The 18,011-nt window shown below is 40.7% G+C and overlaps 1 protein-coding gene across 1 annotated transcript in view; it reads left to right on the plus strand.

Annotated features, from left to right (window-relative positions):
* Positions 1-18,011, plus strand: part of TTC21A (tetratricopeptide repeat domain 21A) — a 47,724-nt gene that overhangs the window by 158 nt on the left and 29,555 nt on the right. The window contains exons 2-11 of the mRNA XM_063147445.1: positions 1,656-1,785; positions 3,527-3,640; positions 4,562-4,728; positions 6,930-7,052; positions 8,008-8,165; positions 10,239-10,323; positions 10,889-10,987; positions 11,333-11,528; positions 13,567-13,664; positions 15,832-16,032. Of these exons, the coding sequence (XP_063003515.1) occupies positions 1,656-1,785; positions 3,527-3,640; positions 4,562-4,728; positions 6,930-7,052; positions 8,008-8,165; positions 10,239-10,323; positions 10,889-10,987; positions 11,333-11,528; positions 13,567-13,664; positions 15,832-16,032 (1,371 nt within the window). The remainder of the gene's footprint in view (positions 1-1,655; positions 1,786-3,526; positions 3,641-4,561; positions 4,729-6,929; positions 7,053-8,007; positions 8,166-10,238; positions 10,324-10,888; positions 10,988-11,332; positions 11,529-13,566; positions 13,665-15,831; positions 16,033-18,011) is intronic.

Genomic DNA, 18,011 nt, shown 5'->3' on the forward strand with positions numbered 1-18,011 from the left:
CCTCGTTTTGTTCTCATTGTTTCTTTGTGAAATTTATAATCCTGCCTTTCCAGTGAGTGCGCTCAAATGGACCGACAAGATGACCCTTAAACTGGTTGTCTCTACCTAGTTGTTGTGGCGTAAAAAATGCAGGATGAGTGTGAGATAGGGTGACCCTATGAAAAGGAGGACAGGGCTCCTGTATCTTTAACAGTTGTATTGAAAAGGGAATTTCTGCAGGTGTCATTTTTATATGTGGAGAACCTGGTGAAATTCCCTCTGCATCACAACAGTTAAACCTGCAGGTGCCCTGCCCTCTTTTAAATCTGGTCACTCTAGTATAGCTCCTGCTGCTTTAACTGTTGTGATAGCAGTCTTCAAATACTTAAAAGGTTGTCACACAGAGGAGGGCCAGGATCTCTTCTCGATCCTCCCAGAGTGCAGGACACGGAATAACGGGCTCAAGTTAAAGGAAGCCAGATTCCGGCTGGACATCAGGAAAAACTTCCTAACTGTTAGAGCAGTGCGACGGTGGAATCAGCTACCTAGGAAGGTTGTGGGCTCTCCCACACTAGAGGCCTTCAAGAGGCAGCTGGACAACCATCTGTCAGGGATGCTTTAGGGTGGATTCCTGCATTGAGCAGGGGGTTGGACTCAATGGCTTTGTAGGCCCCTTCCAACTCTGCTATTCTATGATGAAGAGGGAATTTCACCAGGTGCTGCATGCCTACAAAGGACACCTGCTGAAGTTCCCTTTTATATGCAACTGTTAAAGATACAGGAGCCCTCTCCTCCTTTTCATATGGTCACCCTAGTGTGAGAGGGCCATGTATATACCACCCTGAGACCTTAGCTAGACCTAAAGTTTATCCCAGGATCGTCCCTGCCTGCTCCCGGGATATCCTGTGTGTCATTTACATGAACAGGGATGACCCCGGGACGATCCGGGCATAAACCTTAGGTCTAGCTAAGGCCTGAGTTCCTTGGAGGAGGGGAGGGATGCTAAATAAATAAGGGTTCAATTCAATGCATGTTTAGGAAGAAAAACAAAAGTCCTACAACTCCCAGCCTTCCCCGTCCAGAATGCTGGGAGTTGGAGGAGTTTTTTGTGTCTAAGCATGCCTAGGATTGTGCCCTAAATAAATCAATTGCAGCAAGTCAGTATAAAATTCTGGGAAACACAAACCATCATATGGAAGAAGATTTCTGAGTGGAAAACGTGGGAGAACTGGATTTGACTGCTCCCTTGACTACCAACCATGAATCATTTTATAACAAAGTTATGCTTTCTGAGCAAGATCATGAGATACTAGATCAATTAGATTTGGGATCAGCAATATACTCTTCATTAAGCTTGTTAGATGGAAGGAAGAAAGAAAACTGGCCTGACAACTTTTGTACAGCTTGATCTGTAGAAATCAGTAGAGGATCCCTTCCATGGCACAGTGATAAAGAGTCACCTGTCGTCTTCTGCAAATAGATAGGGCAATGCTATACATGTCTGCTCAGAAGCATGTTCCATTGTGTTCAATGGGACTTTAGGTAAGAGTATTTAGGATTGCTCTTAAAGACACAGCTAGATGGCTGGTGGAAATCTGGTAACCTGTTCTTTCATGAATGTAGTGCAGTGAATTGAACAAAAACGATTTTCCACTTCTCTTTCTCTCACCCTCAAGGCTAGAATTCTCTACTATGCTCAAGAAAAATACTTCAACCACGTTATTCATGTGACAAATACTGAGCTGTCAAAAAATGTTCATGATCCAGTGTTGCTGTTTTTCAAGGGGTTTGGAACCTTGCTTCTTGGTAAATAGTCAAAAGAAAAAAAAACTCTATTTTTGTTTGGGGCAGAAAACCTAGAATGTTATTTATTTATTTTATTTATTTTATTACATTTATATACCTCCCCCCAGCCGAAGCTCTCTGGGCGGTTTACAACAATTAAAATAGTAGACATTAAAAGTATACAAATTTTTTAAAAAAACATAAAAACAACAACAGTATTCATTTAAAACAACAATTCTGGGGTCTATTAAAACAAACTTAACGTTATTAAATGCTGTTAAAATGCCTGGGAGAAGAGAAAGGTCTTGACCTGGCGCCGAAAAGATAACAATGTTGGCGCCAGGTGAGCCTTGTCGGGAAGATCATTCCACAGTTGGGGGGCAACCACTGAGAAGGCCCTCTCCCTTGTTGCCATCCTCCGAGCTTCCCTCGGAGTAGGCACTCGGAGGAGGACCTTAGATGTTGAGCGCAGTGTACGGGTAGGTTCATGTCGGGAGAGGCGTTCCATCAAGTATTGTGGTCCCAAGCCATGTAGGGCTTTATAGGTTAAAACCAGCACCTTGAATTGGGCTCGGAAACATATAGACTGTCAAGAAATACTTTTGTAAGCCGCCATGAGAGCCTTTTTTGGCTGAATGGCGGCATAAAAATCCTTAAATAAATAAATAAATAAAAATAGGCAGCCAATGCAAGCGGGCCAGAATCGGTGTTATATGCTCAAATCTTCCTGATCCAGCTATCAATCTGGCCGCCGCATTTTGCACAAGCTGCAGTTTCCGGGACTGTCTTCAAAGGCTGCCCCATGTAGAGGCCGTTGCAGTAATCTACTTTGGAAGTTACCAAAGTATGGACAACTGAAGCTAGGTTATCCCTGTCCATATAGGGGCGTAGAATGTTGTGGATATCTCTCTTCCCTTTCCCAATTTAGCAATTAGAAGACATTTAAAATTGGTCATAGTCTGAGTACAAAATCTGGCTTAAATAGAAACTAGAAAATGTGAAGACCAATGAGAGGCAGTGAATGTATCTGGAACGGGAATAGGAATTAAATGTAGAAGGAGTGTAGAGAGATTTATGGAATGCAGAAGTGCTGCTGATTATTTTGAAATTCAAACCTTGCCACACAGCTCCAAAAAGGCCTTAGGACAAGTTGCAACATAACAAGAATAATACATCAGTGATCAATAAACACATTAAAAGTACATCCTCCTAAAAAATACAGCATGAAAGCTTAAATGAGAAAAATGCCTCTAGATTTTGAATATCAGAAGTCTAAGGAAACATGAGAAGTAGAAACTAAAAATAAAAAATTAACATATCAAGGGCTGAAAAGCACCACCATTGAAAACTGGTTTCCACTCATTCTCACTGCATTAATCCTGTCATGAAATCTGTGATCACATAGCCCCATTTTCGGCTATGTCATTCATGTGGACTGAAAACAGAAAGTCCGCCCTGCTTGCAGATATGTCAGTGGTATTTTTTGATGACAGACACCCAGCCACAACTGCAATTCTATATAAAATCTTATTTAGGAGTAAATTCCATTGAACTCAGTGGAGCTTACTTCTGAATATTTATTGATTTGATTTGTACTCCACCTTTTCACCAAAAAATGGCACTCATGGAGGCTAACGGATATGTGAATAGGATTGTATTGCACAAGATGAAGGTCTGGTTTTCTCCAAAAGACCTACATTGTGGAAGTTTTAAAGTGGTGACTGCTAAAAATGAATGAGTGGTTTGTATTACATCCTTGCAGGCCGAATCCAAGAAGGTATCGCACTACTTGAGAATGCCCGGAAGCGCCATGTTGATGTTTCCTTATGCTGCCTCCTAGGTCTCATTTATGCACACAAAAGATGTGAAAATGTTGGTGAGTCCTTCTGAGCTATCAAATACATTTTGTGCCATTCATCAGAAACAGAAACAAGAGAAGTGTCATATTTCCAAAAACAGTATGAAAATCAATCAAATGAAAATTTGGGTGGGAGAGTACTGTCGGTTATGAACATCATCATCAAAACCTGGATGCAGTACAGCCATCTGGATGTTGAAGGTATGCAGAGAGTACATGTAGACTGGGAGAGAGCTGGCACTATTCACTTTTAATTGGTCCTATGAATACCTTCACTAAACAATGTTGTTAGTTACAATTATATTTCACTCTAATTCTACACTCTTAATTGGGAATAATAGCCAAGATCCACAGATGTAAGTTTCAGCAGTTTCAAAAGCAATTTGACATCGTATGGGGAGCTGTTATTTGTAAAACACCCAAAGCTTGATTTTATTCTGAGTCAGATACAGCTATTTGCATAGGATTAGATTGTACATCTTTTATCAATAGTAGTTGATATTTACTGAGTATATGATTATTTTACTGATCAAGAAATATTTTGGGAATACTGGTACTGTTGACGATATGTGAAATTATTTGTGTTACAATTTCTTAATCATTGAAGACAGTGCTTTCTTAAATTCATAAAGATGCTTCATTGTTTCTGTATTACAGCTATTTCCAAATTTTCTGTTTATGTACAGATTTAAAAAAGAACAATACAAAGATTGGTGATAAGTAGTTATTTAACTGTCGGTGTCTTCTGAAATGGCTGATTGGTACAGGAGCCTCCTGTGCATTTTCTCCTGTCCTTCATCCACCTTTGCCCCTTGGCTGCTTCTCTTACACAAAACCAGCCCCCAGGCGCTTCCTTGTTGGACTGCTTGTGATATGTGACAGTAAAACAAATGGGGTGAAAGTTGACTATATACTACCATCTCTGCTCTTTACTTTCAGATTCTACTGCTGTCTTGGACTTTGAAACCAAATTAAAGGATATGCGGAAGACTGCTGGAAGCAATGCATTGTATTATGCTGGAATGTTTCTGTGGCTAATGAATAGAAATGATAAAGCGAAGGAGTATGTTGACAAAATGCTGAAAGTTTCTAATGGTGCAAGAGAGGTAGGGTGGAATAGATGAGGCTGTTCACAACCCCTGAAGTTGGAAATGTATTTAAAATGTGGCCACAGTCCCTTTAAAGTACATTGTAGCATGTAAAGCTGCAGGACATAACTCCCTCAATCCTACACATGGTGCAGACACAGCATTCTATACATCGATGGTGCTATATAAATAAATAATAATAATAATAATAATGTATCACTATTTGGATCAGAACCAAAGCACACAAAAGGTGCTTGTGTGTGTGAGGGGGCGGGAGGGATCTGCATCCAGCACTCAAATGTATGCACAGTGACCCTATGTGCACACACTACCAAACAGATGGCAAACACTCAGTTCTGACAGGACCAGTCATCTGCTTGGGAAAGGCCAGAGACTGATTTTAGACATTTCCTTCACTCCTGCAACTGTGACAGATGTTCAGTGCTGGCAAACCTGATAGGCAACCATCTGTTCAGTTGGGGAAATAAATAGTTTACGTGAGCAGCCTTCTGGATTGGGGCCAGTGTATGCTCTAATTAACCTTCATTTTGCCTCATTACATAATGGGACCTATTGTTTCACATCATTGTTCCCTCCTCCTTCCCAAGTAAGTGTCATAGGTTTGCAGCCGGGAGTTCTGCTGTGGCGTCACCGCTGCATCCTGAGCCCTGCCTGAACAGAAGGGGCAAATTTTTTTGCCAGCATTTTTTTGACGGAACTAGAAATTTCCCCCCTTTCTGTTGATTAAAATGGTAGGGAAAATAACTGTGCCAGACTGAGGCTGTGTAAGTTGAGGGTTCAATCCTGTGGTCTCACTGAGAAACAGAAGGGCCTTGCATCCAACACAGCTAATTGTTTAAGGATGCAATCCTATATACACATACCTCAGAGTAAGCCCCAGTGGGGTTGATTTCTGATTCTGGCTAGACATGCATAGTACTTTGCTGTAAGTGAGTAGAAAATATTGTAGTACATTGAGACTGTTAGGGGTATTTTGATATTTATACTGGAGTAACTTCATTGAACTCTGTTCAATAAACCCAAAATTGGGGGCATTGGGCAGATTACCTTGCAAGCTAAGGAGAGAGAGGCTGGACAAATTTTATGAAGAAAACTGTACCTACTTGTGAAAACGATGGATAATCCAACAGGTTGTCAAGCCTTCCTCTGAGGTCCTTGTATGAATACTAGAAGGCATGCTGTTGTCTTCACTTTGTCTTCCTTAAGGCCAGGGCCCATAGAAGAACACAGTGACAGAAGGCAGGGGTCTGGATGGAGGGTTTTAAGGCCAATTAGATGGAACCTTTAGTGTTGCAGCTAGTTGGGCTTTAAAATAAAAGCCTACTACAGTGAGGTGTGTGGGCTTAGGTCTCAGTGAAAGTGATATTGCTCTGGCCTCGCATCAGTCACTCTTGCATCACTGGTTATTTGCTTTCTGAGCTCTTTGCTGGTGTTGGAGATGAAAAGGTGCAGTGCAAGAAAAGGTGCAGGGGAATTCTTGACATGAGCCACTGGCATCTGAGAATACTGGAATGGAAGCAAACCCAGGGGTTGGTTAATGGGTGGAGGGGAAACTCCTTAAAGATGACCCTGCCTTATTTTCAATGCAAGACTCCACAGTAGTAAGTTCTCCACTGAGTGATTCCTAAAATGTTTCAGGAATGAGTTCCCTTGTGTCATGGGCCGTGTGCGTTCCTCAGGCTCCAGGATTTTCCAAATCTGTATCTGGGTGCTAGGTTGATGACACATTCTTCCTACTCTCTCTGAGAGAGAACCTTTTAATACAAATCCCTCAGCTTTAATTTAAAAGTGTGCTCCAAGCATCCATATCATACTTTCTTCCCCTTGCTCCTTTGGTGGTGGGAATTATGGTGAAGAGAGAATCCCCTTGAACCGTATGGCTACCTGTTAATTATATTTAAATTATCCAAGGCCTCAAGTGTCTAATTGTATTTAACTTTTGTATATGTAAAAACAAAAAGAGCGGTATAATTTTATATATTATTGTATACTTATTGTTTGTTCTTTTGTATTTTTATATATTTTTAATCTACGCTACCCGTAGAATGTCAGCTATGGGGTGGCATAGAATCACTGTAAATAGATATGTGTGAAATGTATAGTTGACATTCCATTTGCATACTCATATTTTAATTACATAGTTTCATTAACTTGTTAAAGAGATATTTGAGTTTGTTTGTTTGTTTTAACCACTGTAGGGACTTGTTCTGAAAGGATGGATTTATGTTACATCTGACAAACAGCATGCTGTCAAGAAGTCTATCAAGTACCTGGATGAAGGGATTCAAGATAATACAGATATATTTGGAATGATGGGAAAGGTAGATGGTTTGCCTTTTGTTTCTTTATCATTCTCATTTTATTTGTCATGGAGATGATGCCCAAGCAGTTAGGGCTGTATTCCTGAAGGCTGAGATCTGGCTATTACAAGTTAAAAATCAAGCATTCTATATGCCTTATCCTATGCAGGGCTAGGACCACTAAAGCCCAGTGAAGTGTACACGTGCTTAACTGCATAGAATGACTTGTCTATATCATACAAAGCCATATCATACATTGGGAGTAAGTTTCACTGAACTCAGTGGGACTTACTTCTGAGAAAATCTGTTTAGGGTTGTGCTATTAGTAGGTTTAGTGTCTCATTCTCTGCTTTTTCTGCCTTCCTGCAGAATTGTGGTATGCATATAAATACACAGCCATTAATATACCCAAAGGGTTTCTACCACCATGCATACAATTATGCAAATTGTGGTGAGGAAAGACAAAAGATGTCAAAAGTTCAAGTATATTGTCATACCTTCAAACTACAAAGCTGTCAAAGGGTATCAGATCCATTGGACTGACAAAACTCATGGAAGCTAAATGTGACATGACTCCATTATGGACTGGTCACAGACGTGTTTTGTGTACTCTAACCCAGATATATTAGATTCAACTTTAGTTTGATTGTAATTTATTCTTAAATAGAATTGATTTTCTTTTTACATCACTATGTTGTTGGTGAGTTTAGGGATTTTCTTGATCTGTACAAAGTTCATATTCTCTTTCATTTGAAAAGTAAAATCAATTGGCAGAAAATTGATGAAATTTAAGGAACTATTTTAGTGATGTTGTGGGCATGCATGTCAAATCCATTTTGGATCTAGACAAGGTCGATGGCATTGTACTGTGAACCAAAGAAGTGCTGAAGAATGGGATAGTGGCAGAATGCCACTTAGGTGACTTCTGCCAGTGGTGTAATTATTTTTTCTTTTCCCCTCCTTTCTCTCTCCATAGGCAAAATATTTCATGGCTCAACAGAATTATTCAGGGGCCCTGGGAATAGTTAGCCAGTTAGTGGTTTCTTTCCCGTTCTTTATGCCAGCCATTGTCACCAAGATGAGGCTGCATTTAGCCTTGCAAGATTGGGAGCAAAGTGTAGAAGAAAGTAAAAGGTAGGAGATGATTTTCAGCAATGCAAGAAACAGGGAACTGTCTTTTAAATTAGAAACTATTTGGCCTACATCTATAAAGTGTTTTTTTTTTTAAATATAATATTTCTTAAAAGACGAGCAATAAAAATGTGAGTAGTTGCCGCTCTTCCCTGACTTACAAAATGTGTAGCCTGTCAAGTTCTCTGCTTCAGCTTACATTGTTTTCCTGGTGCCTCTAGCTCTTCCCAATTTGAGACACGTTGACTTTTACTGAAAATGAATGGAACAAAAAGAGTTGTGCTGGATGGGCTAAAAGTCCATTTAGTCCAGCATCTTGCTTCTCGGAGTAGCCATCGAAATGTCTTCCGGAAGACCATAAGAAGGGCTTAAAGGCAATATCCCAGCAACTTGTACCAGTGGCATATTGCCTCTGAAGACAGAATGTCCACTTACCTGTCATTCATTAGAAAAGCCCCCATAGTCAAGTTGTTGAGCTGGCTTAGTTCAATCAAAAGGGATGAAGGAGATAAGTGGCTGGATCATTCAAAGATCCCCTAGTTTTTGTCTGCTGCTTCTGTCTCTATTAAGACTTTATTAATTTTTATGGGTTTTTTTTAGATATTTTAAAATTGTTGTAAATAATTGAGCATTGTGACTACAATGGAACGGCAGCAGGGCATGCATTTTCCACACAGTCCTACACATATCTACTTAGGAGTGAGTCCCATTGAGTCCAATGGGTCTAGGTAAATAGGTAGTTATAGGATGCAGCCTAAATAATAATAAAGAGGTTGCCCATTCCAGTACATATCTTACAACTGGAATAACTTGGTTCAGATGTAACATTAGTTGAGCTCTTAAAGAGCTCCATCAGATGAGTGTTTTATTGCACACTGCCACGACACAGGCTCTGAACACCAGACCTCACATCTGCCACCACTTCTTATGGGGCGACACAGGCTCTGAACACCAGACCCGGCCGAGGCTACTCCCTGCTCAAGCCAAGCACCACCACTTGATACGCCTGAGGCAAGGGATAAAGCCCACCTTCCTCCAAACTATGTGGAGAAAGGGGTTTAAAATGGAGAATGGATTTTAATATATATAATAATGCGCTGTGAGTTATATCTGCTTAGGTGAATGATTGTCAGAGTGGGTGTTATATGTGTAAACTTAAGATGATAAATGCCAAACAGACACATGGGATTTTTGTGGTAGTTTTAAAACAAACAATCAAAATTTATTTTTAAAAGTTCATAAGCTTTGTTTCAAATAACAACATTTAAAAACCTTTTTGAAACCTTTCATACAATCCGGTCACTCATTCACATTCGCGCTTTCCTTTTTCTCACACAATCACTCTTGAACTTTCTTTATTATCAGTATTGATTAATATACTTCCACTACGTGCACACCACACTCTAAAGACACCACTCACTACACTGACTCTCAAATTTCCCAGAACTTAAGTACCATAAATACAGAGAGCACTACAGACTCTAAGAGTACCTAACAAGTCTCCCTGAAAAGGTTCCCTGAAAAGAACAAGAACAAGAACTCACAATCCCCTCAGTCCTTCCCTTATATATATCACTCCTCCCCCTCCCAAGACATTCTAACTCCGCCCACTTATGCCAGCATTCTAAAATCCACAGACTTACAAACTGCAGACATACATTTGGAATTGACTTGTGGGGTGTAACGCCACACACACTTGTTACTGGGCACTCACAGATTTTTGCGGGTCCCTGTCACAACGTTGTCTGCCACCCGCGCTCTTCATGCCCCTTCTTTGGGCCACAAAAAACACCACAGTAAGTTCAATTTATTTTAAAGATGGAAGTTGCCGCTATCTCCTGCTGTGTGCAGGAGAAGCAGCGAGATCAAAACAACCCACTGAATGGGCCACGTACACATTGTTTACTTCCTCTTTCGTCTGATGGCGCTCAAATACCCATTAGCCCCTTCCCTCTCTTCTTAGGTGGGAATTTCATTCATCCTTAACCATGTTTAACTGTAACATCAATGCAAATCTGATGCTTAAAAGAAATAGGGTAATTTAGTTTGCTTTCTATTTCTTTTGAACACATTTAGAATCCTAAGCAAGGAACCAAACGATATAGATGGACTGCAGTATATGGTTGTAAATCATCTCACTATGACTGGGAACAAGAGTTTGGTGAGTATTAATATAGTTTCTAACACTGATAATATAAAATTGGGGTTCTAGACTTTTATCCTGGTTGTGTTTTTTATACTGTATTTTGTATTTGTGTTTTTCACCTGTTGGTTGTTTTATTATGGTTTTAATTTTTGTGAACCACCCAGAGAGCTTCGGCTATTGAGCGGTATAAAAATGTAATAAATAAATAAATAAATAAAATTATTTTGTGCTTTTCATCCCAGTGACATAATGCGTATCTGAACGTTGGTAATGTTTCTTGTCTTTTGCACTGGTTACCTTTAACATACATACTTTCTTCATAGATACAAACATCCACCATGGCATTAAGAATTTGGAATCTGGCTCAGAATTTGAGGTTCTGTAGCCCAGATTTTATTTTAAAAATCAAGTTTCTAACCCTCATGGAGGAACATTTTGAAATAAGGAAGATTACTGATCTTTGAGCAAGTACTTATTGAACTTTATGCTCACTGAAAGTCATGTTATGCCATTCAAGGTATTAGATCTAAGAAGTGGCGTTGTCTCTGATTTTAAAATAATATTAATATTTTTAATGCAGGCATTGCATTTCCTTAGAGAATTTATTGGTGCTTTGGAGCTGAAAGAGCCTCAAAGGCCAGAATTTCACTTTCAAAAAATGATGGTGATCAGTAGACTGGTAAGCCCATGTTTTTTTTAACAGTTACTATTGGCCTATATTCTTTAGTTATAATTTGTTTTCCTTTGTATCTCTGGTGACTTCTCTACTTGAAATGTTCTGTTCCCCATTTTCATCCAAAATAAAGTCTTTTCAATGTGCAGGAGTGGGGTGGGGGTGGGGAGAGATTTAATTTACAAGATAATTTCACAGATTACTTATGCTTACTTAGTTTTGAAATAACAAATGTAATTAAACTTTTTTGAAATATATATCCAACCACATGGCTCCTGTTTACAATACATATTTGATTATATATGTGCTATATATGCATAACATTACCCTTTTAAATTGTTTTTCATTTAGTCTGGGAAAAATCAAGAAATCCTTCAAGAAGTGTATGAGTTTACAAGAAACTCAGGTAGTAACCTGATATCCACTGATGCACGTATTGCGAATGAGTTAGGATATCAGCTAATCCTTCAGGGGAACTGGAAGGAGGCTTCTGTATGGTATAGAAAAGCCATAGAGCTGGATGAAAACACTGTAGATTCACTGACAGGTAAGCTATTAAGAATTTGTTAATTTAAATGAATATCTGTTTGCCTTAAAACTTTGGGCCATATACCACCCTGAAAATTTTTTGAAGCCTGGTTCATGCACTTACCTGGTTTGTGGATTCTATTTACATGATGGACGAGTGGATATCCTATACCAAACATCGATTCATAGGGTCATGCCACCCAGTTTCAGACAACATGACAAGCCATGGCCAGGCGGGTGATTGTGCAAATTCTGTATGATGTGCCACTGTGGCTTGTTTAGCTTATGATGTTTGTCCAAACCAGGTTATTAGGCGACATCCAGTGAGAAGGTTCCATGTGTAATAGGGGTGTATGCACACTGGCCTGATTTGCATAATTCTCCCTTGGCACTTCAATGCTGCTAATGCTTCTTTTACATATTTGTTTTGCCATTTTCCATTTGTTGCTTCTTTTGGAGTGGTTATTATACAGATAAATTTTGTACTGGAATTTCATATTTGCTGATGTACTTGCTCTTTTAAATTATTTACCTGTTACAATTTGGGGGCTCTTGTCCACTGCTTCATGGAAATTAAACCAAATGGTCAGCATAAATGGATTCTCCATGTTCTCTTGATATCTAAAAGACATATTTCATCATTGAAAGGATAAACCCTCACCTCCTAAAATGCAATAGATTGAGGACCTTGTAGTGCTTTCAACATTTGAACACCTGGTGTATAGATGCTATCTTCAAATGGTAACTTATTTGGATATTTAGTCTGCTTTTGTTGAAGCCTGTGTGTAATTGCTAGTAAGTTGTATTTTCATATATATGCATTTCATAGGTATGTATCGCTATGGATACATAAAAAATTATATATGTATATTAACCACCCCCCCCAAAAAAAAACACCCCACAAGACCACCATAATTCTCCCCCTGAAAAACGGTGGGATAGAGGCATCAGTTTTTCCTTCAGGCATATGGCCCTACATGTAGATTTGTCACATCAGATGCTACATTGTGCAACTACCTCATATTGAGATGTGAGTTACAAATAAAATGTTTGTAGAGGTCCCACATCTTCCTGATATTACCATGGGTGTCATTAGACACGCATTTTATCGCACGCTCGCAACTGCCTGCTTACGGATGTGTGCGTGTCCTTTAGACGACGATGTCAACTTCCTGCATGCATCCCACTCCTTCCATTTATTTTTCTGTAGCAAAATAGACCCCTTTTAATCTGACTTCTTTTTCAAAATGGAATGTGCCACGATAAAAACGGCCCCTGAATGGGCCATGTGGCTTTTGTTTACTTCCTCTTTCCTCTCCGGGCAGAAAAAGGAAGTAAAAAAGGACAAAAGCAGGGGCAGAGAAACGATGGTGAGAAAATGTGATTTCCCCCCAATATGATGATGCTCCATGTCTAGTAATATGTAAGTCTGCAGCAGCTTCTGGTTCAGACCTGTCCAACCTGTGACCCACCAAACAAAATAGCCTGCTAACCAAGTATTGCTAATTCTTACATTTATCTGTAACAAAGGACTGTTGGAGTTAATCCAGAAGTTTTTGTCCTGTCTCAAGGTATGTTTATTGATTTGGTGCTCCAGAGGTTAAAAATAGGACAAAGAGCCCCCTAATTCAGTATCTGCCAGTTGCTCAACACACACACTTTTATGCAGACAAAAACAGATTTATTGAGCTCCTGGTGGGCAATCATATATGCATGGCTGATGGGCTACATTTGGCTGAGAAGTCACAAATTGTGCGGGCCCAAGCTAGAGACTGCTGCCGTTCCTGCAAGTAACAATTCTGAGATTGCTAAATTGTAAGGGGATATACTAGCTGAAGCAATGCCAAAAGTTTCTACAGTTAAAATAGCACTGGATGCTAAGCAAGTGACACAACTCTGCCCTGTACTAATTCAAGATACTTTGCAAGTATGGGTCCTCATGCTGTCAAATGTATACTGATTTACAATTAAAAGTAAATGTTATAATTAAAAGTATTTTTTTTTAGCATTTCTGTGAAAATGTAACTTATTGCTGAATGGGTTTAATTACTTTGCAGGGATTATATGGTGCCAGGTGCTTGGAGGGAAACTAGAAGAAGCAGAGCAGCAACTGGAGTTCCTAAAAGAAGTCCAGCAGTCCATTGGAAAATCTTCAGTTAGAATACACTTATTTCCTTTGATTTCTTGTTAATGCACATACTCTAGACTATGAATTGGCAACCTGTGGCCCTTGATGCGGGCGAACACTCCCACCCACCCACCCTGAAACCCCAGATCAAAGCATATTTGTTCACTGGTGGTTACTGCTGCTTCATCTGCTGTAACTTTCTGCCCAATCTAATGTCACTTAGCTCTGAAAATGTCAGAAGCTTCAGACGCATGCAGATTCCAGGTTGAATCTAGCTGAAGAAAACAACTGAGCATGTTGACACCCACCCATTTCAGGTCTCTAGGTTTTTTAGGTAGCAGTCCCTGCTACTATAACATTTCATGCTGTCTGGGCTCAGAAGTCTTTATCATAGGGAAGATCATATGTACAGTTGCTGATCAACTACCACATCCCCCCATTGCTGTTGGTAAAGTGCCTGTTTGGCTTGGCAGATAAGTTCATTAAAATGAGTCATGATGTAAGGGAGTGCTAGAATGCCCTAACTGGCAGGACAGGGGGCTCCATCACACCTACTCCCCCCACCCCCCACTTTGAGTCCACGGCTTCCCCCTCTGTTTCCTTAGCGACTCTAGTGCTAGACACTTTCACGTCTGTGCGTTGTTGCGCTATTTCAGCTCATGTATCTTTTTATCTGTATCGCTACTATGCTGGCAAAATCTCCCGCCCCACCCCCTACATTCTCCTTCTCTCTGCAGTTAATGTGTATATACATGCAGCCTGAAACTGCTGCACAGTTATGGTAAAACAACACACTATGCTTTCCCCTAAGATCATATTAAATAATATAACTGAATAGAAAGTATTACAATTAGTTTTTGGAGAAGTTTGTGGTCAATGTTGGCATGCCAAGGGGAAGCCAACATTGTTCTGGTCAGGAAACGTAGACATGCCTACTCAGGAATAAGAGCCATAGAGTTGAATGGAACCAAGTCCCGGGCACAGGCGGTGTCGGCCTCACTCGCCTTCTCCGTGGGGTGTTTTGCGCCCTCCCTCCCCCTTCACAGTTGAGCAGAGAACCACCCCACCCTCCTCTTTTGTCAGCAAGACTGCCCTTCGACACACACACACACACCCAAAAAACAGGATGGTCAGATATAGCGCAAGACAGCAATACACGGGAACGAGGAGCAGCTTTATTGTGCACGGAGGGGGGGGGGGGGGAAACAGACTTTCCCTGCTCCAAAATAAGATGGAAAAAGGAGGGGAGGACGAGGACAACAGCACGTGAGTACCGTGCTGCAAAATCACATACCAGGCATGGCGAGAGTGCGATAAATCACTAGTGTGATGGAGCTCAGGGAATGGTCATGTTTTATTTATTTATTCATTTATAGCATTAATATATCGCTCCACATCTGAACAGATTTTCATTAGTGATTACCTCGGCTTCCTTTACAGGAAATGTACCACTTTACCAGTCCTCTCAGTGCATTATAAGAATTGTAATTCCCATAGAGCATTTGGTGGCGAAGGCATTCTCTGCTAATTTTGGGTGGATGGAATGTCTGCTTTGACATAGAGATTGTCCTTCAGGTTGTGCTCTTTTGCACAAATAATGTTTACAGGTGTTTAGGTTTTTTTGTAGAATTATAATATTTATATAATATATTATAATTTCTGCCATCATAGAGACAATGTAGGTTTCTGTACAGCAAATATATTTGTTACATGATGGCAAATGGGTGAGTATTAATATTTGCTGTATAGCACTTTAATGTGGACACATCATGTATGATTGTGTAAAGGTAAAATAAACCAGCTTTTACACACTGAAAAGGGCTGCACATTTGCTTGCTCTTGTCCCCCTGCAACCATTGGCAGGCTTGTTAAAAGGAACCCAGGGATGCTCCTAAATTCACTTTGAGGATCATGATTAAAACTAGTTTCTTAAAGCAAAGTTAGGTGAATTCCTGGGTTAAAATCCAGTCTGAGTTGGTGATGTTCACACATAGCACTCAAAATCTGGTAGAGGGGATTGGTGGAATTCACATGTAAAGGGTAAGGGAGCAGTTGATCCCACACTCCCACTCTCTAAACTGTAGTTTATTTGTACATCTGCACTAATTTTCATGGGTATTAGCTAAAAGAAAACTGTAACTTGATCATTAAACCCGCTAATATTCAGTAAAATGCAGCATTCTGTATCTCACAGGCCCTAGCTTATCTTCAGGCTGTAATTGCTTCCAGGAAAAACAAGAATGAGCAGATTGCCACCACCCTTCTCAACGAAGCTGCAGAACTCCATTTTTCTGCTTTGCATGGACTGCCTTTAAGCACTGAATATTATGAAAAACTCAACCCTATGTTTTTGATTGCAATTGTGAAAGAGTATTTGGTCTTCTGTCCCAAACAGGTGGGAAATCATGTCCTGTGCTTCCCGCTCTCTTGAACAATAGGACTTCTTTATGTGTGGTGGGGATGGTGACTATTTTTTATATAACCGGTGTGCTTGTGAGAAGAAAATCTTGGAGACTTACAGTCAGTGCTCCAAGTGGGATGGAGTGGGATGCTATCCCATTTCTTTTCAAGTAAACCTAAAACCTTTTCACTTCTTTTTATTTGATATACACCTGTCCCAGTGCAGAGTTACACTAGTATTGAGAAAAGCCACTTGATCCAGGCCAGAGCTGTTTGTGTTGCCGGGAGAGATGGGTATTTGCAAGGACAGTTTCCTCTTTCTCTTCCCTGCTATTTTTTCCAACTTCACACAACGCATACTTAAATTCTGGACTTCACTACCACAAGATTTTTATTAATTATTTTTATTAATACATTTTTATTAATGATTTGGACGAGGAGGTGCAGGGAACGCTGATCAAATTTGCAGATGACACAAAATTGGGTGGGATAGCTAATACCCTGGAAGACAGAAACAAACTTCAAAGTGATCTTGATAGGCTGGAGTGCTGGGCTGAAAACAACAGGATGAAATTTAATAGGGATAAATGCCAAGTTCCACATTTAGGGAATAGAAACCAAATGCACAGTTACAAGATGGGGGATACTTGGCTCAGCAATACTACAAACGAGAAGGATCTTGGAATTGCTGTAGATCGCAAGCTGAATATGAGCCAACAGTGCGATATGGCTGCAAGAAAGGCAAATGCTATTTTGGGCTGCATTAATAGAAGTATAGCTTCCAAATCACGTGAGGTACTGGTTCCTCTCTATTCGGCCCTGGTTAGGCCTCATCTAGAGTAGTGTGTCCAGTTCTGGGCTCCACAATTCAAGGACGCAGACAAGCTGGAGCGTGTTCACAGGAGGGCAACCAGGATGATCAGGAGTCTAGAAACAAAGCCCTATGAAGAGAGACTGAAAGAACTGGGCATGTTTAGCCTGGAGAAGAGAAGATTGAGGGGAGACATGATAGCACTCTTCAAATACTTAAAAGGTTGTCACACAGAGGAGGGCCAGGATCTCTTCTCGATCCTCCCAGAGTGCAGGACACGGAATAACGGGCTCAAGTTAAAGGAAGCCAGATTCCAGCTGGACATCAGGAAAAACTTCCTGACTGTTAGAGCAGTGCGACGGTGGAACCAGTTACCTAGGGAGGTTCTTCTTCGTGGTCTCTATGCATCACACATATGGGCTTTGCGCCTGCGCAGAGACCAGACCGGAACCTTCTATAGCTGAGTGGAACGTTTTTGGCGGGAACCCCTCCCCCACGCTACCGTGCATGTCCATGGGGTTCCCGCCCTTACCTCAGTTCTTCGTCGTCCGCCATTGTGCACAGACCTGTTTAACCGAACCTCTAGCATTTTTCTTATTAACTTTATTTTCTCTTTTACGATCTTCTTCGTTTTTCTATCTTTTTCTAAGACTCTTCTTACTGCTTTTCTTATATTAAAAAAAAAAATTATTGTAGATAGTTTTCCTCAGCGACTTCGGTCGCGTGAGGCCTGTATGGCAGTTGAAGCCCCGTTTACGAAGTGTGTGAAGTGTGGGGCTAAGCTTCCACCTATTGACGGACACTCCCTCTGTGTCCTTTGTTTGTGCTAAGGCCATATCGTTGAGGCCTGCCATCATTGCATGTCGTTTACAAAACAAATGAGGAAAAGCAGAGCTGACGACTTCCCTCCATCTTGGGGGGAAAAAGCTCTCAGAGCCACGGAGGCTCCTACTATGGATAAAACGGCAGTCAGTAAGTCCGTTACCGACAAAACGGCATCGAGTAAGTCCGTTACCGACAAAACAGCAGCCAGTAAGACCGTTGATGACCGTTGCACTGAGGTGCCTGAGAATTCCAGAGCGGCTAATAGGGCTCAGATACCCCTAACGCCTGGACGGTCACTGGTGAGTTCCGCGGCCAGGAAAATCTCCAAAAGGGCCCGG

Source organism: Elgaria multicarinata, chromosome 1 (assembly GCF_023053635.1).
Source record: "Elgaria multicarinata webbii isolate HBS135686 ecotype San Diego chromosome 1, rElgMul1.1.pri, whole genome shotgun sequence".
In the NCBI taxonomy this organism is placed as follows: domain Eukaryota; kingdom Metazoa; phylum Chordata; class Lepidosauria; order Squamata; family Anguidae; genus Elgaria; species Elgaria multicarinata.